General features: G+C 38.2%; 1 protein-coding gene across 5 annotated transcripts in view; it reads right to left on the bottom strand.

Moving 5' to 3' along the window:
* Positions 1 to 6888: 6888 nt before the first annotated feature.
* The window catches only part of ptprdb (protein tyrosine phosphatase receptor type Db), a 114511-nt gene continuing 95735 nt past the window's right edge, over positions 6889 to 25664 (bottom strand). For all 5 annotated transcript variants that reach the window (XM_049472644.1, XM_049472643.1, XM_049472645.1 and 2 more), the window contains 15 exons: positions 25018 to 25178; positions 24273 to 24284; positions 23525 to 23640; positions 21730 to 21827; positions 20343 to 20466; positions 19107 to 19282; positions 16986 to 17105; positions 15784 to 15938; positions 15343 to 15628; positions 14847 to 15025; positions 14110 to 14236; positions 13086 to 13211; positions 12292 to 12446; positions 11694 to 11829; positions 6889 to 10954 (listed from right to left, as the gene is read on the bottom strand). In XM_049472644.1, the coding sequence (XP_049328601.1) occupies positions 10886 to 10954; positions 11694 to 11829; positions 12292 to 12446; positions 13086 to 13211; positions 14110 to 14236; positions 14847 to 15025; positions 15343 to 15628; positions 15784 to 15938; positions 16986 to 17105; positions 19107 to 19282; positions 20343 to 20466; positions 21730 to 21827; positions 23525 to 23640; positions 24273 to 24284; positions 25018 to 25178 (2040 nt within the window). In that variant the 3' untranslated portion in view covers positions 6889 to 10885. The remainder of the gene's footprint in view (positions 10955 to 11693; positions 11830 to 12291; positions 12447 to 13085; positions 13212 to 14109; positions 14237 to 14846; positions 15026 to 15342; positions 15629 to 15783; positions 15939 to 16985; positions 17106 to 19106; positions 19283 to 20342; positions 20467 to 21729; positions 21828 to 23524; positions 23641 to 24272; positions 24285 to 25017; positions 25179 to 25664) is intronic.

The following is a 25664-nucleotide window of genomic DNA, read 5'->3' as shown; positions in this document are numbered from 1 at the left end:
AGGCAAGCCTCCTATAGACTTTAGTACGGTTTGCAGGATGTAAGTGCGGTTTCTTCTCGAGTTTACAGCAGTGTGGGTCTTGTTTTAGCATATTTGTCTGTCTTGTAGCTTAAATATGTCTGATTGTATTATGTGCTAGGTTAGTAATATTGTTTATAAATGCTTGTAGCGTAGGCATGGGATATTTAATGCCCAATGTATGAAATGCTTAATAATTCTGATACCTTGTTAGTAAGTGTGGATTAGTATTGATTGACCCTGATCATGCCCTAGATTTCTCAGTCATAGCAGAGTAGGTGGAGTCAGTCACTGAGTTGTAGGTGGAGCTCCAGGTGTGTGGAGGGGAAACAGTCCACCATTATCAAGAAAACTAGCGTGTTTATGTATAATGGAGAATAACGAGAGTCTGGGTATGTGTTTGGATTGCATTATTCCACACGGAATACCAAACTTTACCCCTGCTTAGTCTTTGGACCAAGCCTGGCCTGCAAAGAACACCAGCAGAAAGTACTCGGCTTCCCGCAGGGAACACTCTGAGCGGGTGCTGACTGTTGTGAGTGTTTTGTTCTTTGCGGATAAGCCAGCGCTGGTCCCCGACTTGTCCCTCTCTGAGCGCTCTGTCCTATGCCGGTCTCTGGGATAGAGTGCTCTCTGAGGGGCACGGCCTCAGCACGGCCATAAAAAACACCCTGGTCTGTGAGGGCTCTGTGTTTTTGGTCCAGTCTCAGAGTGTGGGCACTTTTTTTCCCCAGTCTCAGAGTGTGGGCACTTTTTTTCCCCTTCTCACACAAGACAAGTGATACAAATTCTTATGTATGAACATAATAATAGAATAATACGTAAACATAATAAAATGATAAGTACATTAATTTTTTTTTTTTTTTTTTTTTTTTTGCACAATTTTCTTCAGTACTTATTCGGAAGCGATAGGATTCTACTCCGCGGCAGGTTCAAAACTTATATAATAAGTTATTTCGTCAATTCACCACGATGGATAATGCTATTGATATCGAGCGTCTTTTATAGCCTCCGTGGCTTTGGCGGCGTCTGATTGGTCGACCGGTTCAATTGATATGCAGATGAGCGAGCAAAAAATTAGTTTTACGAATTTCGTCATAGACCTCCATTTTAATGAAATAGCCCCCTCAATACAAAGGAATAGTCTCTCGCCCTCTCTCTCTCGGTTTTGTATAGGAGGGGGCGGAGTCTAACCGAAATTCAGGAGCTCCCCATAGAAAATGAATTGGAGAGGTTTCTGAGTGAAAGACTCAAAAAACGGCACTTCGGCCGGCCGGGCGCCGACTCGGCTGAGGGAACCAACAAGCAGAAAGTGCAACAACTTACAAACAGAATGTAAAGATAGAGAGATCGAGACAGTTTCTTTTAGGCCACACTTAAAAAGCAAGGTTTCAGAAAGTGCAAAAGCATGATGTTCCACATGATTAGATCTCAAACTGCTCCACCAGGTCCATCAGATCTTCTGAAAGTTGTTAGGCACTTGAAGATGAGGAACTTTTAACAGTAAAATAAAATAAGGTACACAGTAACTTTAAGAAAGAGTCACATCGTTTAATTTTCTCTTAACTATACATAAAGGTTCTTTACCAGAGTAAAAAGTTCTTCACACCCAAATCCCATTTAAAAATAAAACTGAAAGTGGTTCTTCTTTGGCGTCGCTCAGAAAACCCTTTGTAGCACCTTCGTTTTTGAGAACGCTGGCTGGTGTTTCAGGACCTGAAAAAGTGTGAAAGACAAAAATATTGATATTAGACTCTCAATTCATCACAGCCCAAACAAAACTGTAATAGAAGATTAATATTATTGCAAGAGTTTCATAGTAAAATATCTAAGAGTAGTCATAACCAGAATTTGCAGCAAGGTCTGTGTGTTTGTTACACTGTATAAATTTACTCAAAAACTGACAGAGATGAGATGAGTATAATACTCAGAATCTATCACACTAACTTTGAAACATATCATCTATACTAGCAACAACTATAGCGCCACCATGTGGAGTAATAAAGCAATAACTATAGCTCCACCATGTGGAGTAATGAAGCAACAACTATAGCTCCACCATGTGGAGTAATGAAGCAACAACTATAGCGCCACCATGTGGAGTAATAAAGCAATAACTATAGCTCCACCATGTGGAGTAATGAAGCAACAACTATAGCTCCACCATGTGGAGTAATGAAGCAACAACTATAGCTCCACCATGTGGAGTAATGATGCAATAACTATAGCTCCACCATGTGGAGTAATAAAGCAATAACTATAGCTCCACCATGTGGAGTAATGGAGCAATAACATTAATGAGCCAGATTAGGGGGAGAGTCTTAGGGAGTTTAGAGCTCCTACAATTCACTAAAAATATCCATATTTGACACCACGTGTCAATACGATACAATATAACTGAAATGATGGGATGAATCAATATATCAATATCACAATAAATCACTAGTCAGCATGTTAACACTTTGGGTATTATAGCTTCTGTGTAGATTTAGCTTATAGATTTTGTCTTGGTTGGGTCTTTTTTTCAAACAGGAATATAATAATTAAATAGTTAAAATGATTAAAATAAGTACCTGACTTCACTGCTCTTCTCTTCTCTCTATCTGGAATTGCTCTCTTAGCATCTTGTGTCTTCTGAATCTGCTGTTCTTTGTGGTCAGAAGTCCTGTAGAAACACAGCAGTGGTATCTGTATGGGTCACTGTGTTGTGTACAGGTAGCTGCAGTAACTGCATGGGTTGCTGTGGTGTCTGCACACACAGATACCGCAGCTACTCATGCAGTGTGTGTGTGTGTGTGTGTGTGTTAGGTGAGTGATGCAAAAAACACAAATGTGATTTGGGTGTCCAGTGCATCCAGACTAAGATGCATCTGTTTAAATATGACTGCATTTTTCACAAAATGAAAAAACTCAATTACAAAATGAGTTACTAAACTCCAAATATCACATTTTAGGGGGTGTCTGGTTGACTATACAAATCCTTGGATCCAATAAAAGAAAAAAATTGAAATTTGGGATTTGGGCTTGCAGTCTGAGCACAGCCTTAAAGACATACATAAAATACCTTGCATCTTCAAAAAGGCAACTTTCGAAAACAACTGCCAGAAAATGGCGATATTTTTTTGTGTTACGCCATAAACATTATATAATACCTTTAGCCCACACAGAATATACTTTTTTATTTACACTCACATTAACCTGCAACTCTTTAAGGAGAACTCTGATGTGAAATGGATGTGGGGTTTAGTGAAACATTATGAGTAAGAGCTTTTGTTGAATAGCCTCCACCCAACCCAATAGCTCCCAATGATAGAGGCACAGCGCTGCTCATGCAAAGAAATAGCTATTTTTACACCATTAACAAACTCAAATTAGCCTCGTTTTAAATGTCAGAGTCCTCAGATTTCTACCAATGTAGTGTGAAGCTACTTTGAGTTTGTTAATGGTGTAAAAATAGCCATTTCTTTGCATGAGCAACGCAACGCCCCGATCACCAGCATTGTAAACCTGTTGAGAGCATCGGCTAAAAGCGCTGTATTTGAGAATGCTAAGGGTGAAAAGAGGTGGGCTATTAGACAACAGTTCGTACTCGTAATCATGTTTCACTACAACCCAAGTCCACTTCACACCGGAGTTCTCCTTTAAAGAGCAACACTGACCACAGCAGATTCAAGCTCTTCAGGAGAACACAGCTGCTTCCTATTGGCCAGACTGGGAAGTCCATGCCTAATCCACGATCCTCAGTCGTGACACATTTGTATGTTTAACTATTACTTAGAATTTTGATAAACAAACACATTCCAGAGGAAATACGAACTGCTGCACAATAATAATAAAAATACTACTATTACTACTAATAATAATATTGTTAATATTCTGTTCTGAAGCAGAGAAGTGCAGAAAAGTGCTTACAAGTGCAGTGCAGGCTTAGTGATGACAGGAGATGAATCGTTATTAGGCTTCCTCCTCTTCCTCCTCTTCCTCCTCAGGCCTGTAGTCTTCATCTGTGGACTCGCTGTTGTCTTGCTCTTCCTCCTTTTAGCTTCTCATCTCTTCTTCATCCTCCCCTCCCTCATCTCCCTCGTTACCCGCACCTGTGAAAGAGATTAAAACACGCAGTGCCAGTGATGAGAAACACCAGTCTCATAGATCACAGCCTTTCTAGGTGATAAATTAATCTACAGTTACAGAAGCTACAGGAATCTCCAGTGTAATCTGTTGTTTCTGACTTGTGCGTAACGCAGCAGTATGGGTACAACACTGCTTCTTTTTCTTCTTCTATTGTTTAATGAATGACGATAGCCTGCCTCAACGTCCTGTAATTAGTCTGAAAGTCCGAACCACCTAGGGGCGTTTTCACACCTGAAATAGATACAGTGTATCTATTGTATCTATTTGTGATCAGTAGTTTTGGTTTCACACTGCAGTTTAGCGAGCGAACTAAAGAACTTTGGCTGTTTTACATCCTGTCATTAAATGAGCAAATAGAGAGAGGATATCCTAAATTCTTCGTGGTCACATGATCCAATTGTTTCAGGAAGTTCTTAACAGGTAATTTAAACTCTGAGACAGAGCTGCTTTTTGGTCATTATATTTAACGAATATCATTTTTGTATGCATTTTCTTGTTAAAATTTGTATTCTAATTTATTATATTTATATATAGCAACCCTACCAGTGTATGTAATTCCACTAATTTCACTGCTTTCTTTTAAAGTAAAACCGTTTCTTTATTAGATGTTTTAAAAGTAGTATAGTAGTGAAAAGCATGTTAACTGATTATGATTCTCAATAAAAAGGTAAAAGAAAAAGAAAGAATTAAGAGTTATGTACAATGATAAAATCAACATTGTATTTCAAATTTCTGTTTGTAATGGAATAATTTTAGTTTTGTATAATATTTATTTATAATGAATTTATCTAGATAATTAATGAAATCTAGATAAATTCTGGAGCACCTCATTAATATTTGTTTCTTATTTTGGGCAGATGACTGTAATATTTTACAGCTAAAATCCGGTTGTAACATAAATGACAACAGTTTCATAACTTATATTTTAAGATTTTGTTCTATGAATCAGGTCCAAACCTACAAAATTAATTTAGGCAATACAATTGTTAAAATGTTTGGAACAGAGCTGCAGAAGCTAAAATACACTTTTTAAAGTGTTTAAAGTTTTATCACTTAATTAATTGTAATTCAATAACTTTCTTATGATTAAAAAAGTTTACATGCTAGTACTTCCTTTTATTTTCAAAAATAATTGAGGGTGTTAAGAGAGGAACTGAACGCTGGTGTAGCTCCATATTCCACATTTAACAACTTGGAAAGGAAATGTGCCAGCAGCCTTGTGAGTTTGTGTTTGACAAGTTTATATCCCTACATATTGTAAAAAACCGCAATATGTCAGCAGGAGTGAAAGAGAATGTGAATGAATGATTTACGGGAGAATATATTTACAGGTTGGGTAACGTTACTTTTATTATTATTAATATTTTACACTTTATTTACTGTAAAGTTATTATAAAAAGCCTGTCCTGGTCAGCAGCATATTTGGTTCAGTGTTGAGAGGGTTAACACTACTAAGAAATCCTATCAATTAACAACTCACTCATATATTTTAAATAGGAAAAACAGTGACACACTGATATTATTCACTCCTCAGTAGATATTAAGCAAAACAATTGTCCAAAATACCCAATAATTAAAGAGTTAAAGCCCGCAGTTGGTTAATGAGTTAGTTAGGGTAGTTAGCAGCAGTAAGGCAGCAGTACAGGGGATCAGTTAATAACAGCGCTGCTCTCAGGCTGCTTTTTAAACTAGCTTTACTGTTTCTCTGAACATGAATGGGTCTAATCCTCTGTTTAATCCTCTCTCAGGCGGCCGCTCTCACCTCAGGGCCGGTCTGAAGCTCCTCTCAGGTGGGCTGCTGTTCCTCCAGCTCCGCCGCAGTTTCTCTCCTGAACATAAATAAATCATTATTTATATTAGCCTGCTGGAGCTCGAGGCGAGGGCTGCGTGCTTACGTAACGCCGGTGACGCAGCCGTAACGCGATTATATCAGCATATATTTTATCAGCATCATTACCTGTACTTTAAACCCACTCCAGCTTTATTAAACTATAGGGGAACCACTTTTCCTAGATGATTAAATATGTTCCCCCTGTTTTTTCAATGTAAAAGTGGTGCAGGTAGTGTTAAAGTTACAGAGTGAAATGGTAGTCTTGATATATTTTATCAGCATTATTAACTTTAATTTACTGAGATATAAACTCAGTTTTAAGCTAAAAGTTTATATAAAAAATAAATAAACAAGGTTTATCGCTCACCTGCAGCACAGCCCGCCGACCTCCTCCATCGAATTCACCTGCGCTCCTCCACTCTGATTGGCTGGCAGGAGTCAGTGGGCGTGGCGTAATGGTAAATTGGCCAGCTCTTAAGGTAGTATGGCAAAAGAACAATCCTTAAGGTGGTAAATTGAAAGCGTTTTAAGTAGAAAGATAAATTAGCAGTCTTTAAGGTGGTAAATTGGCAACATTTAACGTGAACTAGTGTCTTGTCTTGTTTATCACTGTGTGTACAAACACAGTTGCGTGTTTGAATCTTTTGCCAGGAGAGCATTTTCCTGTTTGTTGCTTTAGATAAGAAAAAATGTGAAAATGAAAAGAAGAAACAAACTTCATGCAGATTTTTTTTAACCAGTTTATTCGTAACAAATAAAAAGTTCCATGAATACCCCTGTATTCTCACACAACTCTGTCCTCACAACATAAGTAGGAAAATAAAAAAGCATAAGATTAATTCTCTAATATATATTTACATTTACTACAAAATCAGAGGTAAATGATCGTCGACGGGCCTCACTTGTGGTCACTTTACCCAACTGGAAAAATTGCAGAAACTCTAACATCAGCATTTGACAAAGTGAAGAAAAAAAATAATGTAAGTAAAATGCATATTTGGTCTCACATGAAAAAAAAAAAACTGTCTGGTGTTCCTACATAAAATGTCATATTTAAAATAAAAATAAACAAATGTTTACTCAGATTTCTGATACAGCAATTAAAGTGAAAAAAGTGAATCAAGCTAACAAAATCACTAAAAACAGCAGAAAAAACAACAGAATCCGCAACATAATCTCACCATGATAAAATAATGAGCTTATTTCAAACGTAGACGGTAAGAGTTTTTGCAATTCATCGCAATCAAGAGAAATTTAATTTCATCAGCAGAGATATCAAGAAACACAACAAATGCAGAAAGAACAAAGCGTAAGGGAGGACGAGGGGAGCCCAAAAGAACATTTTCAAAATCAAAACCAGCCCGACTTTTGGCTCCTGGTAAAAGGTGGTTTCCTTGAGAAATCTTGGTCCGTCCTCGCTTTCAACATTTACGACGCTCCCGACCCGAGGACTAGAGAGAGAACTACCATCACACCATCCTGTCTCCTGTTAAACACTGAACGCTAACACTACAAGTGTATATTCTCTTTAATCTTTGACACCAAAAAGATATTCATTTTATATCTTAACATGCACACACTGTGAGTGATACAGTGATATTCTTCTCAGACGGCATCAAGAACATTCCGTGCTGAAGAATTCATAAGGGTTAGTGCATAGAACAAGAGTGCAGTCATTTCCAAAACACCGAATGGGCTGCTCCCTAGTGTGGAGAACGTCATGGCCACTGTCGAGAACAAAGACACCAAGGTTATGTTCAGACTGCCAGCCCAAATCTGGTTTGGGGCATATCTAGATTGTATTCAGATTAACTTTTAATAGTGTGAACAGCCTACAGGAAATCCAAACTACATTTGGAGCTGGTTTTAAAATTTGTATGTGTCTTTTTCTGGACACTAAAATCAGATAGCACTTGTCATAAGCGTTAAGAAGTCAAGTTAAAACACATCAGATTTGCCTGCAGTCTGAACACAGCCTAAGAACAATTTCACATATCTACAGCTGATCAGATTCCTGGGGTGCTTGCGCCCCGTACTTGCAAACAATGTGTAGGCCTATTTGTGAAATAGGGACAAACTGCAGATCTCTGCATTGTGATAGTCCACAAATGGCACGAGTTAAACTTCTTACTGCTCTCAAGTGTAAGGCTGGATGTACAAGATTTTCACATCTGCAGTTCTGCTCTGGTTTAAATCAGTTAACAAGTTTGTAAACTAGGAGCATTTGGCCCTTGTTTGGTTCGTTTTCACTCAGGGAAAACAATGCAAGCACGCCGAAATGCGCCAAAACAACATGTGAGAACTTTCTCTGAGGTGGAGCCAGAAAGTAAATACAGAGAGAAGGTCCTGTGTACTGGGCTACTGTGTATTCCTGTACACTTTATTATGGAGCAGCAGCAGATTATCTAGGAAATAAACTGGATTAAACTACAGCTCAAGGTGGATGAGTGCAACTAAGAGTTGGGTTGAAGTTAGATCTAGATCAAATTACGTTCTCACCACAAATGATCCGCTCCAGAGTTGATTTGGCATCAGACCAAGACCACCTCCTCTCCTGGTCTCGGTGAAGTTGTATTGATTCACATTCAAGTGCAATTTCTCTATTTACCACTCGAAGAGTTAAAAAGGAACCAGAATGAGTGCGATTTAACCAGACTAAAAAGTGCAGATGTGAAAACGCCCCAAGACTACGTTCAAAAAGCAAGTAAAAGTGGTCCAAATCCAATCCGATCTTTTTGGTCATCTGTGTATGGCAGTGTAAACAACAAAAAACTAAGATTTATATCTGATTCTGATTTGGGCCACTTCAATATGTGTTATTGAAATCCGAAACATGTCCAGTATATGGTAATGTGACTCAGTCTACACTCTAGACAGTTAGGAAGTAATGTTAATTTTACAACCATGACAAACAGGCTGTGAGGAGAAGTGAAAATGGATGATAGCAGTGATGATTTCTCTCTTCCAAAAATCGTGCTTGGCCGAACGCAATCGCAGCAGGGTGTGACTGCAGCATTGAAGGAAAATGAAAAAGAATAAGGACACAATAAGGACCTTGTACCTAATAGCTCTGATTTGGGCCTCTTTTACCTGCTGTGTGAAAATAATAGCCTAAATGACCTTGAGAGATCATGATACAAATTTGATAATACTTTTAACATACTGATTTTAAAAACATTTGATTCTTGTAAACAAAGCATCCATGCCACAGATGAATAGTCAGTCCTTGTGAAATCGGAAACCACTGTATAGTGCAATGTATATTTTATAGAACACCTCAATAATAAGCCTCAGGAATCCTATTTAAACCATCAAGCATTAATGTGAAAATGCCCAAATGCCCAAAAAAAGAGGATGAATCAGCACCTCACTATCTGAACAAGCCTTCACACCGCACACTCCCCGGCAAAAGGCAAAAAAAGAATTGACAATAACAATTTTCAAAAAATACAAGACAAGAAATACCATTTCATATTTACTAAATTGGAGTGTAATTGCTTGTGATGGACCGTGGTGGTGTAGGAAGTCTTCGGGAACAGAAAAATATAGAACCTGTTGCAATATAATCAAGTACAAATGATTTCTTTTACATCTTTTCAAAAATTCATGAATTGGGGCAAATATATATCAAGTCCTTCCAAACATGTGCATGCATATACTGTAGTAAGTTATAACAATTCCTAAAGGCCTTGGCAGCATCAATTTGGGTTGATAAATATGGCTTCGTAAAAAAAACAAACAAAAAAAAACAATATTGTGTGTGTGTCAAAGTGAGGAAATAATGCTTGTCTGTTTTTTTCAGGCAATATTAAAATTTCCTGTGGCACATGTAATTAATCACATTTTATCCAGTATAAAGTGTTGTTTGGAAAGTAAAATGCAGGAATTCATACACAGAAGTGAATCATTTAAAACATTTAAAACTATGATAAGGCACTACTACTGAACGATCATTTGTGGTTTTGTATTGAACAAGTCACCGTTTCGTTTTTTTTTATAAGGTGAGCTTCAAAACGTAGTGTCTGGTAAAGTGTAGCAAAAAATCTTCTTTTTCTATTGATGGTTTTCTTTGTTTGACATTTGTGCACAAATCAGTGCCATACTTCACATTTCACATTTCAAGTTAAACACCACCCAAAACAAACTTGTATGTGATAATATATAGGAATACTGTTTATATATATCTATATCTATATTTATAATTTTATAGAATTGTATTTAGTTTTTATACTTCAATATAATAGATGATTCAACAGACAATATAATAATTACATTGTGGATCAACCAGTCTTGGTGCTTTCCATTAAAATTCAAGGTGCACTCATATATAATATTCAGTATTGCACAGCATTTCAGATAATTCTGATAATTGCTGATTCCCCCCTTTATTTATATATAAATAGTATTTCAGTGTGTTTTGTGTGCTCTGTAAGCTGAACTTGAACTTCAGCGATTAGGTATTAGTCCTAATCTCTTTTCAGTCACAGACACAAGTGACTCAGTGTTGTCCACTTTACAATTGGTGACATTAATCAGTGGCAAAATCCATTCAGAAAAAAACACCCACTGTATCTTTGATAATCACTGATAAAAACAGTTTTAGTGTGATAAAACAAACATTTCTATTTGTTTGGATCACTTGTCTCCCATGTGCTTTGTATACAGTGTCTGTAATCAAGCCAGACTGAATACTTTCCAACTAAAGCAAAAGACATGTTTGAGCTTAACGTAGCCCAAAGCCTTTAGCCTCTAATCGATGTAGCCTTATACTGAATGAATCAGTACGTTGGTCACTCAATAATACAGCTTGGGACAGTGTAAACAGAGTGGCGCTGGGAGACAGTGACTCAGTACAGGAGATAATAAGAAAGGACATGGCCTGCTGGTCCAGAGAGACTGGAAAGCTTATGTTGCATAGTGATCAAAACTGCCCAGGTACTCCAGTGCTGCACGGTAGCAAAACTGGTACTGCTCCTATGGAAGAAAAGATGCATTAAGAGGCATGAACATACACACGCAGTCGATGTTTAAAAACACAACTAAACACCCTGGACGGTGGATGTTATTAAGTTTTAATGTTGATTATGGAAATGGAAATCACTGATAATATTATAAGAATGCTAACAACTTTATTCCATTTAAGTACAATAGAAACATACACTGGCTAGTAATGTAAAAACATAGCTGCAAATGGCAATTTCAGGCCTAATGCACCTGAATGGGACAAATTTGAAAACAAATGGAAATCAAATCTGTTTATATTGGGCTGCAACTAATTACTGTTTTAGTAGGCGACTAATTTGACAATTATTTTTTTTGATTAGTCGATTACTCTTTTGTCTTTCTCTCTTTGTCTTCGGCAACCTTAATTAGTAGGCTAGTTTGTGCTGAATATTTTTACTGAACCTGGCAACCCTGCTCCAAGTGAATGCATTTAATGGAGCTGCAGCTCATAGTAAACTCTCTCCATGCTTTCTCCATCATTCCAGAGACAGCAGAATCTACAATACCCTGACAATATGTTTAAATATATAACAAGCTAATGTACATTGAGTCTGACTGTTGTCTTGTCCTTTATCTGGTGTGTTAGACATTTTTGGAGACACGGAAAGTGAGCCGAGTGAGCCCATTACCCCTCGCACATGTCTCCACAGCACCTTGTGTACTGCACTGAACTTTTTATTGATGACAAGCCGACTGCATGTGTGCTTACCTCTGTCTGCACCATGGCTGGTCTCTGTGTTCGCAGCATTTTGACAGTTTGGAAGATGTCGACCACTCCTTCGTAACGCATCCTCTCTAACACTATACTCAAAGTGATAAAAACACCCGTCCTGCCAACACCAGCACTGCAACACACACACGTTTGATCATGTAACTGTGAGTAGGGCTGGGTAGCATCACAATATTTTCCAAGTATATCACAATATCTATTGATATTTGATATTTAAGTGTGCTCTAATAAAATTAATGTTAGCATTAAAAAAATTATTCTGTCTGTTTCTGTACTGGTTTAAAGGACGGTAGACGTTATGATGTGTAGACGTGTTCTTTCTAATAAATCTCGACTTCATAAAGCTGACTAGGAAAATGCTGGGGAAGATGTGCAAAGCTATCATCTATGTAAGGTTCTACCTTAAAAAATCTAAAATATAAAACATATTCTGGTATGTTTAACACTTTTTACATGTTTTCTTCATTGTTTGGATGAGTTCAATATTAATCTACAATGCAGAACATTTTAAAAACATGAAAAAACATTTCAACAAATTTCTGTCCCCATTTCTTCCCCAACCAGGAGTGCAACTCACCTGCAGTGTACTGTGATTGGTCCATCCTGACCAAACTGCTCTTTTGTTTTGTGCACTTGACCAATGAAATCAATGAAGCCTTCTCCAGACTTTGGCACACCCTGCTCCGGCCAGTCAGTGAACTGGAACTGCCTAACAGTTCGGGACTGGCCGTCCTGAAAACAGAAACACGTAATGAGGCTGGTGTGAAATGTGTGTGAAATGACAGAAGATATAGCCAGACCATTCCAGACTATTAATAGAAAAAAAGTCAGTACATGGTGAGTACGAGCTGTGTGACTCACTGGATACAAGTGAGTGTACACTGATCAGGCATAACATTATGACCACCTCCTTGTTTCTCCACTGGTCATATATAAGGCTCTTTGTAGCTGTATAATTACAAACTGTATTCCTTGTCTGGTTTCTCTTAATAACCTCCTTTATTATACAATGTTCATTAAGGGCCACTACAGGGCAGCAGAGCAGGTGTTATTTGGGTGGAGGGTCATTCTCATTTTCCTCACTGCAGTGACTCTGACATGACAGAGATGTGTTTTTTTTGGTACAAGTGAGTGGATCAGACACTACAGCAGTGCTGCTGGAGTTTTAAACACCTCAGTGTCACTGCTGGACTGAGAACAGTCTACCAACAGCATCCTGTAGCAAAACCTTTATGTTTTGGGTTGCTAAAAGTACTCAAATTAGGACTGGGTTTAAGAGCAGTATTTAGACTACTGCACTATAGCATTTAATCAAATACCAAAAAAGTATCATTAAGTAACATGCATAACAAATGTAAGTAAATGACATACTCTAGCATCAGTCACTTTAAACTCCCTCAGGATGTACTGGGGCATGTTGTACTCCGCCATGGGATCCACCACAAAATACTGATAGCGAGCTGACCTCTCTGATGGCCAGTATTGATGGCACTTCTCCTGCAGAAAAACACATTAAAGACTTTATATTGGAAGGATGGGGAAATCTCATAAAATAAGACCACAATAGTTCACTTCGACGGACCCACAATAATATTAATATAATTAGCTTTCTAATCCACCAGCTAGGTGTGCCCACCATATGACTCCAGACTCTATACCAGCCATCAAACCAAGCTGAACTGCTTGAATTTTTGCACCAGGAGTAAAGGCATAAAGTTATCCAAAAGCAGTGTGTAAGACTGGTGGAGAACATGACGCCAAGATGCATGAAAACTGTGTTAAAAACCAGGGATATTCCGCCTTAAAACTTTATGAATTTGAACTTGTTTTCTTTGTATTATTTGAGGTCTGAAAACTCTTCTTGTTCTTGTCGTCTCTGGTTAATTTTTTTTTTCAAACATAAACCTATTAATAGCAAAATCAGAGAAAATGATTGAGAACTAAAGTGGTCTCTTCATTTTTTCCAGAGCTGTATATAGATTTAAAATTTATTGCAGTACCACTGTGGTCCACTGGGTGGCAGCGGCACACAGATTGAAACAAAGTGATTGAAGAAAAATAAATCCATGCTCTATAAATCCATAGTCCGCCATTTTTAGCCTCTCTTCTGTGTTTGAAATGCGCCTGTTCTGTGTGTGTGAGGCTGGTATGTGTGTATTGTGGCAGCCTGCTCTTCATTTGCATAAAGTTGAGATCTGTTGAACTTTTTAGCTGGAGGGCGTTGAGTGAAACCCAGCATGCACTGTGGCATGCGGCGGCTCTCTCCATTAAAATGAATGGGATGCGTTGAGGCTTAAGCGCCAGTGGATGCAGGCTGTAACACAGACACTACCAGGCAGAGAGAATGTGTGTAAAGGTGTGTATGTTAGAGAACAAGACAGCAAATGTAACTAACCCTTCCCATCTCTCTAAGTTTAGTGAGCATGACCACAATAGTAGAGTTATGTTCCCAGAGCATCCTCCAGTAGTCTTCAGCCGTCTCAGCCAGAGGACCCTGCGTCGCTATATATGCCCTCTGCTGCCTATAGGGAAGAGAAGAAAAGAGAAATTCTGTATGATCAAACTGACCACATACACCATTTGTATAAAGTGAACTGACTGTTTTGAGTAAGACATTACTTATTTATTAAGGCCAGTCTTGGACAACAGAGCGCTTTTTAACCTTGTATTTGTTTATTTGGAAGGTTAATTAACCCACCCACTCATTCAGAGTCTCTCCATCACTGCAAGGATGAAGTCTAGCACATGCCTCCTCTGATACACATAAAGTCAGACTATACTCTTTTTGAACTGCTACTGCTGCAGCATCACTGGGTAACAAAACACTAGGAGGAAAGTGCAGAATCCCCAGCTCTGACACATCAGCTAACAGACGCCTGTGCTGACCAACATCACATTAAGAGTGATGGGGAAAGAGAACGCCATCTATTCACCCAGAGAGAGCAAGGTCAGTTGTTCTCTCTCAGACTCTGGCTGCTGATGGAAGCAGCATGATCCAGGATTTTAACCAGTGATCCAGCACTGGTGATCAAGGACCACTTGGAGCCCTACTCCACAGCTAGACTGTGTAGATGTTTATAAGAGGTTCTGTTAGATTTTGATGTCTAAATACGTAAATACTTAAAGCCATACCTATATCCGTCTATAAAGCTGGCATTGACGTAGTCTGATCCCTCCACTCCTCGAATTGGCTGTAGACTCACTCGTGTGGTTTCATAGGGCATGATATTTACCAGTCTGTTTTTAAATTTATTGCAGGGTAGGTTGGCACTCACAAATCGAGAGTTGTGTGCCCTCGCATTGGCTAATCTCTGAATAAAAAACAAGCAGAAGAGAGAAGACAAATTTATGAAATGTGTAAAAGTGTGAAAAGTGTAAAATATTTTGTGTATGCATATAAACTGCAAACATAAACAATTATACAAAAATCAGCCTTAGAACTCCACAGTAAATTGAACATAGCTTTGAATACAGAGTGCTTCTATTATCACAATATGATATTACAGTTATACTCAGTTATACAATTTGGTACACCCTTACAGCAAAATACATAAAAAAAACATTTCATTCCTACATTTAGAAAACCTTTAAACCTAAAGCTTGTAAAAACCTAAGCTCCAGCTCTCACTTTAAACTCCTGCTCCATGCCGCTGATGTTATCCGGGGGCTCGGCCTGTGTGAGCCTCTGAATGTAGGCGTACAGATTCCGTGCAGGAACTTCAGTGTTGCCACAGGTGACTGCTTCCATCAGCGCGTCATAAATGAAGACGTACTGCTCCTCGGTCTGCACCATGTAGTTCCGCTGCGAGCGCATCAGGGTCACGTGGCCGTACACGTCGATCGTCTTCTCCTGCTTCACCCGCTCCAGCATGCCGTCAATTACAATGAAGCAGCCTGTACGACCCACTCCAGCACTGAGAAAGAGCAAGAGAGTTTTATTCAATGAAATCATATATGATTAAAAATAACTTGTTTTTACTACGACTGTCTACTGATTAGTGGTTGCATGTTTGCCTTTAACCTACTAGTTATATTATAATACTTCAGTAGCTCTAAATGGTAAGTATACCTGCAGTGAACCACAATGGGCCCGGCATCTGGAGGGTTGCACGCTTTAACTCGACGTAGGAAGGCCAGGAAAGGGGTCGGGTGCTCGGGTACACCGTGGTCGGGCCAGGCTGTGAACTGAAACTGCCGAACCTCACGCCTCTCGCTGCAACCACTCTGTTTTTCACCAAAACAAAACAATACACATGGCTGTTATATAGAGTACTGTGCAAAAGCACATCACGTGAGCTGCTGATTGAACTGAACACATGCACAGGAACTAAACTTTGTTCCTCAGACAGGTGATACGTCTCTGTTTTACTATATTTATGTTTATTGGCATCCGTTCTAATAACATGACGTGTTTTGTTCAAGCCCAAACCCTCTTTTATTGCTGAGATAAATAGTTTGGGGCACTATTTTAGCAATCTATAGGCCAGCCATCTACTGGGGACTGTGCAGCTTGATATAGGGTGTGTTTTTGCTATTGTAACCACAGGAAAAGTACATCTTGTGCAGCTGAAAACGTGCAAAAGTCATGTACTAATGATCTTAATCAATCATGGGTGTGTTCTGGGATTAATGTGCAATAAACCAAATCTGCGCTTCACTTGCCATTCCTTTTAAGAGCCAGGTGCACTCTGACTTTGGTGGATTGCTATTTCAGGGGCGCAGCTACCTGGACATCTCAAACTCTTTTCAGCAGAGCAAACCAATCTTCTCGTTCACGCTGTGAATGCTGTGAATGTGTGTGAGTGGGTCATCTTGTAAAAGTTTGCATAGCTGCCAGCTCCCTGTCAATATAGGAATCAACGTCTGACTGTTGACGTCTGTCTAGGTTGCACACCTGTGTTTTCTGTTGCCAAGATAGTGATACACCAAAAACTTACCTGAACATACCTGAACTTCCAGACCAACAAGCCCATCACACGCGCCATTGCTATTTAACCTACGCAAGTGCAAGGTGTTAAATAAGACTGCTGACGTGGTGTAAAATAGCATTGGGAATGGTGTAAAATAGGGCCCTTGGTGTTAAATAAATGGTTGAGGCGGTTTTGCTTAGAGTACTGTTACTTTTGCACAGTACTGTACAAACAGGATGTGGTAAACAAGTCTACGTGTGAACGCAAAAGCATGGCTGTCTGAGAGCAAAATGTCTAAGGGCCTTGGAAGTCTTTAATATGTAAATGTAAAGTGTGTGTGTGTGTGTTTTTGTGTGTTTACCTTAAAGAGAGCGAAGGTCCTGACGCAGTACGTGGCGAGCTCCACAGTATCCAGCACAGAGACCTGCATGAGGCCATAGGTTTCTGTGCCTCTGCTGGGCCAGTATTGATCACACTTGTTCTGCACACAGAGCAACACACCGTCACTAAATCGCTTCAGGACAGATCACGCTGCAGCTGCGGGTGAAATATATGACCCTAAAATAATATCACAATATTTCAGGGGGATTCTGTGATAACAACATTTATGGTACTGTAGCAGTGAAAATTATAATGGTATAATAGTTTTAACATTTTTGCACTAACAAAAATATCTATACTTTTGTCTATTTTTAACAACTGTAGCTGACCTAAATAATAATGTAACCAAATAAATAACTTCATTAATAAACTCTACCAATTAGTGCAAAGCATTTAGTGCAGTGCAAACATAAACAACTATACAAAAATATACCTTTATCACTATAATTAAAATATTATTTTTTTTTTATCATGATATTACTAAGATGCGATATATTGTGTATAATACGATTTGGTAAACCCTCAGTTGCATAATTTACCTGGTTCTCTACACTCAGTTTCAGCTTATTTTAAACATCTAAACGCTTGATTTTAGGGATGTCCTGATCCTGCGTAACACACACTAAGGGCGTTTTCACACTAGCCTTCTTTTTTTCAGAGCCAGTTATGATCGCTTCATGAGTTCATTACATTTGGTGTAAAAGTGTGAAAGCTGTGTTTGAGCTTGGAATCAGTCACATCACAGATCTCTTGTCCTTATAAAATCAGTGTTCTGGGGTCTGCCACTTCAAGTGGAATCTGGTAAATTTCCACTGCAGGTGTGGAAGCTATCCGCTCCCTGTGCTGCGTGTGGGGTCGCATGATTGGTTCATTTTGTAACATGATCCTTTCACTTATCACATTACATCATTTCTTTCTATCGGTATATCCTAATAAACCCATACTGTGATAGGACTGGAGAAAGGGTACTGTAATAATAAGAAATCACTGTTCTTCACTCATATAGTTTTTATATCCAAGCTGTACCATAAAAAACAGCAAATAAACAAAGCTTTTTTGATCCTATATGCAGAAAAGTAATGCAAGGCAGTACAAAATCGATCCACAGTTCAGATGGAGCTCTTGTGAGTCAAAACTCACTAATAAGTCCCACCCCCAAACAAGCCCAGTCCTGCTTTCAGAACAAGTATGAAAATGCCCTTAGTCTCATGATGCCAGTTCCCACTAACATAAAACTGATGTTCTCACAAATCAGACCCCTAAACCTAAACCTTGGCAAGTTACATTTTGGTACCAGTAACATGCAGTGATCAGGTGACTGCAATATTTATACAGACAAATATTTATCAGCCCTGGATTTATGGAGGTGCAGAAAGTGAGACAGAGTGAAAAGTTGAAAGACAAATGTAGAAAAGTTAGTGACAGAGAAAGAGTGCAAAAAAAAGAGCCAGATAGAAAAGAATCTGAAGACATCTTGCCTTAGAGAAGAAATAGGAAGGCATCTGGAGAATAACACATCAACACAAACACATCAAGCTTTGATCTACTGAGTCATATGAGACAACAGGCTGACTGACTGGCAGAGGAAACATAATTAATGAGCTTCAGTCTCGCATTAGTGAGAGTTGTGTATTAGTAAATGTGCAGCGTACTGGAGTATGGGATTATTATATGTTATTAGAGGTAGGATATATGACATATACTCTTGCAAACATCGATAATAATTACCATTCACATATTTGTCCTACACAATCACATTTCAATGTGACTGACCCAAAATGCATTTGTTTCCCAACAAGTGTAAATGCAGCATGTGGCTAAAATCTAATCAGGGTTTAATCTAGATCGTCTACATTAGTCACATGAAGTGACCAGGTGTAAACAGGTCATACGGTGCTTTTCCACTGCATGGTACACTAGGCCTGTCTATTCGCAAGAACATGGCGATAACGTATGCAACAAAGCCAAGTAGAGTCGAGGAGCATGGTGTAGGTACCATATTGTGGAAAAGTGCCATTGGATATGCTTGGAATTTGCTATTTTCACAGTCATTTTTTTGCATAAGGTGTATTGCAGGAAACATCATGATGTGCATGCTCACCCTCGATTTTTCCTCTAGTTTGGTGATCATAATGATATTAGCCGTGTGCTGCTCCCACACCATCCTCCAGAAGTCGCTGATGGTCTCAGGCATTGGCCCTTGGGTAGCAATATACGCTCCCTGACGCCGGTAACCATCAATAAAATTGGCATTGATGTAATCGCTGCCTGGCTGACCTGAACGCCCAGGACAGAAGAGAAACAAACAAGGTAAGGCCCAATCCTATTTCACGCTTAGCCCTACACCTCTATTTAGCATGCGCACACATAGGAGTAGGGTGCCCCACTTCTTTAAGCGTTAGGGCTATATGACCCTTCAAACTGAGATTTTTTAGATTCACACTCTAAACAGAGGGCTATTAGAATAACTAGCAAGATGGTGGAACATGCGACCAAAGAAAAATTCAATTAGCACTATATTACCATGGTTTAATGTGTAGTGTTTATGTTTTCTAGCCATTTTCTTCATAACAAGCTGAAAAAAAGAGCTTGAAGTTCACCTCATTAGTTCAAAGGACGTACCACACCCTAAAGTTAACTAGTTAACCAGCAGCTAGGCTGATGAACCTCTAATACAAGGGGTTGGGGTACAAAAGAGAAATGGGTTTGGGCCTAAGACTGAAACGATCCTAGTCTCGAGAGTTTAACCACATGCTCTGATCCTGTCAAAGTATTGCATTATTCTGGGAAGGGGTGCTTAACCATATCCCAGAAACTGTGATGGAGCTGATGTCTTGCCTGTGTTTAAGATTTTATCTTATTTCAGTAAAACAGATTCTCTCATCAAACTGCTGCCAAATTTTAATGAGAGTTTGGAAGTCCTCAGCAGGACCATCAATTCAAAACCGGCTTATGGCTTTCTTTTAAATTGCTGGGATAGATTAAATCAGTACTCTTATCAGCACATTAAATAATGTCTGAGTGCAAGACTTTTATCTTATTTTTTAATAAGACTCTGTGGACTACGCAATATGTTTTTAAGCATCAATACAGCAGTGGGTTTTTATAAGGATGTTTTCAGTGTTAGCACTAGAGAATTAAAGCACAATCATATTTAAAAAAGCAATGAAAACAAATAAAACATTAAAAAGTTAAGTTAAAGTTATGGTTAAGAACCCGTGGTCTAAATAGTTGAACGCAAACTTTCTATGTCTTTCTGCAGCAGAGATATACGCATAAAAAATGCCACTTGAAGCTTGGAGCTTTCCCACCCACACATCTCCACACTTTCCCTCACCGTCATTGTTGGAGAGCACTACTCTGGTGTGGTCGTAGGCGATGACATTAGCATAGCGGTTCTTTGGTTTGTTAATCTCCAGGTTTGAGTGCTCCCACGAGAACTGCTGTCCGGGGTCAATAGACTACAGAGGCAGAAATGTCAGAGAAATGTCAGGATTTACAGTCATTATCAAACACTTAGTGTGTAATTATACTCTCACGCACGCAGCCTTCACACAGCACATGCTTCATATTAACCAGTATAACAACACTCAACAACAGCATTCACTAGAGCTGCACCTCACTGGCCATTTTATTACACGCACTTCATCTCACATCACACAGATTTACTTCATAGGTGGACTACAGCAAGAACCTACACTGACATTTATTTATAACAAGTGTTATCTCAGTGGAAGGCTTGAGAAAGCCCACACCTGTTTAAGTTGTGAGGTGTTGTCTTGTGAGTTAGAGTTTGCCTAGACTGATCAACAAATAAGCTAGGCGACCAGGACATCCACTAGTCACTACAGTGGGCAGCTGTAGACGACACGTCAGAGGAGAAATCAGCAGTAATTCACTTTTTTTAAAGCAAAGCTACAACAATCCTACAACCACCTTGCAGTACAGTGCTACAAATCGAGTATTACCACAGAGGTGAACGCTAGTAGTGTCTCACTCACTCCTGACCTATGAAAATCTTGCACTAGGGAGCTGTGAGGACACTGAAAGTGAGTAAAGCATATTTGTAGCCTGCACAAGGAAGATCTTAAGAAAGGTTTTACAACATATAAGATCATTCCTATCACATTTATTCCATGTTTAAATATCTCCTGTAAGAGACAAGGTCCATGCGAACATTAGAAATTATGCATTATATGAACATTATAAAAGCCACTGCATGTGAAGCACGTAATCATGCATTGACACTGGTGCAATGGTATTATATAAGGTAGTAATATTATATTATATTATATCACAATGCTTAGTTTTTATCGCAATGTTTTGAGTTGGACAAAACGCATCAGCTTTAAAAACTGCTAATCAGATAATACAGAGTACAGTGATTTTCATTACATTTTTGCTTCACATCATCTATTTTAACTGGAAGTTTTTACACTCTGTAATGAAATGTACAGGTAGGTACATGCTTATATATATGCTTAATATAGCGTATTGTTAATATGCTATGGAAATTTAGCACAATACTATAAAATATATAGTATAACATAATGTCAAGTGTAAAAACATTGATAGAGTGCAGGAGTTGTCTCTGTAGCACAAAAAGAAAGTAAAGGCATATCTGATTAAATGACCAATAACTGGACACTAAGTTTATATATCACACACATTACACATCACTCATATCACAAAGCACACAAACATGTGGGACGTCTGGACTTTACCTCGTACTCCTGAGAAAATCGAAGATTCTCATTGGCTTTCATCCTCTCAATATAATTGGGCAGCTCTGAGATAGCAACTGGTGGATGACTAGCCATACCTGGTAATCATAAAAGCACACAGTCATCCCAAACAGGGAAAAACAGACATGTGTGGGCCAATGCTGTTACAGAAGATCCAGTAGTTCATTCAATTCAGTCAGGTTTTAAAATAATGAATAAAAAGGGTATGCACACTGTTTAATGCTTTTCAAACACGAACAATAAAGGTAGACATACATCAAAGAGAAGCAGTAAGACAGAGCAATAGAGAGAAAGAGAGAGAGAGAGAGCAGTCAAAGGGAGAAGTGTGTGCTGTTGTTTGTTATGAATTATGATTATTATTATTATTATTGAGTTTCTTCATTATTAGCATGTCAGCACAATTCTGTGTTGGATGAAATGCATTAGATGAAATTTGTCATTTGTGTTCGTGTGCGTGATAATAATAATATTAATACCATCTTCTCGGTTTTACTCACACTGTTCACTATATCAGCCACTCCGATCATACAGAAGTATTTCGCAATTCTATACTACTTTATTATCCTCCATTTCCTATGTTATTCAACATCATGTCAAAGTCACATGGATAGTGTGGTAGCTATTTAACCAACTTAAATGTATTTCATTGAGATTTTAAGACGATTTAAGAAGATTTTAAGATTTTGAGATTAAGACGAAACACAAAGTAGCACATAATTGTGAAGTGAAACACAAATAATGCATGTTTTAAAAATATTATTCAGAGATAAAGTGTAGAGAAGTTTAAAGCTTAGGTTAGAGCACTGTTCAATCCATCATCCAAAAATGGAAAAAGTATTCCACACCTGCAAACCTACCAAGACATGACCCAAACTGACAGATCAAGCAAGGAGAGCACTGGTCAGAGAAGCAACCAAGAGGACCATGGTCACTGTGGAGGAGCTTCAGAGATCCAAAGCTCAGGCAGGGGAATCTGTCCACAGGACAGTCGTGAACTCCACAAATCTGACATCTAGTCTTTACTGAAAAGTGGCAAAAAGAAACCTAACTCCCCTTTAACATCTGTGGCTAGACGTGAAAATTGCTGTTCACAGATGCTCTCCATCCAACCTGGCTAAAATGTAATTGTTTTGTAGAGAAGAAAGGGCAAAAATCTCAGTCTCCAGATGCACACAGCTGGTAGAGATATATCCTAAAAGACTGTTGTCAGCTGTAATTGCAGCGAAAGGTGGTTCTGCTAAGTATTAATATAGGGCAACTGAATACTTTTGCTTGTCACACTATTCAGATTTTTACTTGGTTACAATTTTGAAAACCATGTAACCATGTTTTCGTTCTACCTCGCAATGATGTGCTATTTTGTGTTGTGCTGTTTGGAAGGTGACAAATTGAAAAAAAAAAAAAAAAAAGAACCCTTTTTTTAAGCCACCGTCTGTGGAAAAAAAAGGATAACGCGTGTAAAAACAAGGAGCTGGTATTAATGTTAGAGCTAATCAGTGCATTTAATTAGAATGGATTAGCTGTGAGCATGTATAGCTGTAGGTTAGAATATCCATTAGCTTAGAAGTTTAAAGGCACTTATGTAAAATAACAACCCAAACTAACTTGGTAATCGCCGATAACCTGAAGAACGCAAACCTAGAAAGAAGAAAGCATAATTTTGATAGTGGTTGTGTGTGTGTGTGTGGTTGTGTGTGGTAAGGTTATTAGCCTGGGTGTGTGTAGTGTGTTTGTGGTCAGTTTTCAGGAAAGCAGGAAAGCGAGAGTATATTACCAGGAGTTGGGAAATTGATTCTGCGGAGCTCCACAGGGTCAGAGGGATGCTGGGAGCTCATTGCTTTACTGCTGCTGGGGAAGCTACACTTCCTGCCCTCTAGCTCTGCCCGCTTCCTGTAATATCAAAGAAAATCAATCAATCAACCTTTATTTTCAGTTCACAAACAGATTTCTATGCAACTGAGCCTTTAAAACGTAAAATTCAGCCTTTAAAAGTGGCTGAATAAAATAGAAAATTATAATTCATTTCATCAGGTTAAAATAAAAGAGTTTAAATTAACATTAAGATTAAATAGCAAAAAATAAAACAAAATAAATATACAACTAAAGCCCTATTCGGACGGGATTAGTTTCTCAGGGGGTCCTGGGGTAATTTTTTTTCTTTTATGGGGGTCCTCTGTGATTTTATTCCCGTGTAGGTGTTTTTGTCAGACGTCAAGAGCAATCAAAAGAATTCAACATGAAAGGATAAGTGGCCAAGCTAAGATTTAAAGCAGTCAAAAGATTAGAAACACAAATATACACAAAGTAATATAAGCAAACAAACATAATAAAGGAAAACAATGTTGAAACTAGAATGAATTATTATGATAAAGCAGAAAAGCTCAAATAAAATAAATTAGGAAGCTAAAAAAACTGTGAAATCAAGAATATCAAGTTGTTCTTTCCACAACACTCTTACGATGATTTAAATCATCACAGTTATTGTAAAATAATAAAGAGAAAACTCTTTAAAATTCACCCACCTGTCAGGTTTGCTGGTTTGTATCCAGGAGAAAGAAAAGAAAGGAAAGTAAGTCATACACAGCACACAAATGTAGCTATTCACAGTTTATTTTCATAGGAATCAATGCTGTCTTTGTCCTTTCTACATCCCATTACCCCACTTATAAAATCTTACCCTCTAAGGTATGAAAATAGGAGAACATTAATGCATTAATTGCTAACAAGACCAGGAGGAAAACTGCTACAACATTAAAGTAAAAAAAAAACTAAGAAACTTTTTACTGCACTATTTAAATTAGGGGTAGGCAATACGGTGAATTATGCAATATGTATTATGATTTTTAACCAACAGACAAAATAAAAACTACACAATGGTGTCAGCTTCTTACAAACTCTTCCATATTAATTACAGTGATTATTTTATATTTCTATTTAAAATTTAAAAAACATACTGCACTTTATCCAAATTAAACTGGACTAATCACACACTTTAAAATTAAATGGGCAGTTGATCAGTGTTTTAAACCACTAAATGCCCAACCATAATATTAATGCAGTAACAATAACTCCACTAGGACTTTAAGGTAGTTTCCAAGACAAGGATTAAGCCTCGTGTCAGACTTGCACAACATTTTGAATGAGGGTTTTTTTCCCATTGAAAGGACAATAAAGTCTAAGACTAAGCTTAATCTCTGTCCAGGAAACTAATCTACCAAGCTCTGTGTTGTGATTTGCTCTAATGTTATTTTCTCCTTTCCACGATACCTTTTAAAGAGGAGAATGAGGATGACGATGCTAATGATGAAGATGACTGCCAGTACTGGCCCGACTACCCAGAGAAGACCCTCCTCTTCATCTACGATGGGCTGAGGCTCAACATCAGAGAAGACCACGGAGTCAGAGAACAGACTGGTTGAGTACACGGTCTGTTGAACAATAACCAACAAATCACAAATTAATAAACAGCAGATTCTACTGTGTTGTTACGAAGGTCATTTTGTTCCTTTAGTCATTTAGACCTTATAGAGGAGACCTTAGAGATGGATTATGTATTTATGTATTTTGTATATTATGTATTTATTATGTATTTATGTCAGCCGATTTTGTGTGTACATCTAATTATTTAGGAAGCAATCTGATTAGATCATATGATTCATATTCTGCAATTTGCTGCTGAACTACTCAAGGTCGCAGGACTTTGCAGTTCCTTATCAACTACTAGATGGCAATATAAACCTCACTCTGCAGAATCCCATTAAAGCCAGTGAATACATTTGAAAATTGCTGAATGTTTGTAACGATTTCTAACTTAAACTCACATACAAAACGCAAAATTGAGGTGCCTCATGAAGTAAACACAATAAAAAGTTTTAACACCACTAACCGAATACCCCTCTTAAGAGAACATCACT

The sequence above is a fragment of the Astyanax mexicanus genome, chromosome 25 (genome assembly GCF_023375975.1).
Source record: "Astyanax mexicanus isolate ESR-SI-001 chromosome 25, AstMex3_surface, whole genome shotgun sequence".
NCBI lineage: Eukaryota > Metazoa > Chordata > Actinopteri > Characiformes > Acestrorhamphidae > Astyanax > Astyanax mexicanus.
The sequence above is the reverse complement of the archived record's forward strand: the minus strand, read 5'-3'. Positions and strand labels throughout refer to the sequence as shown.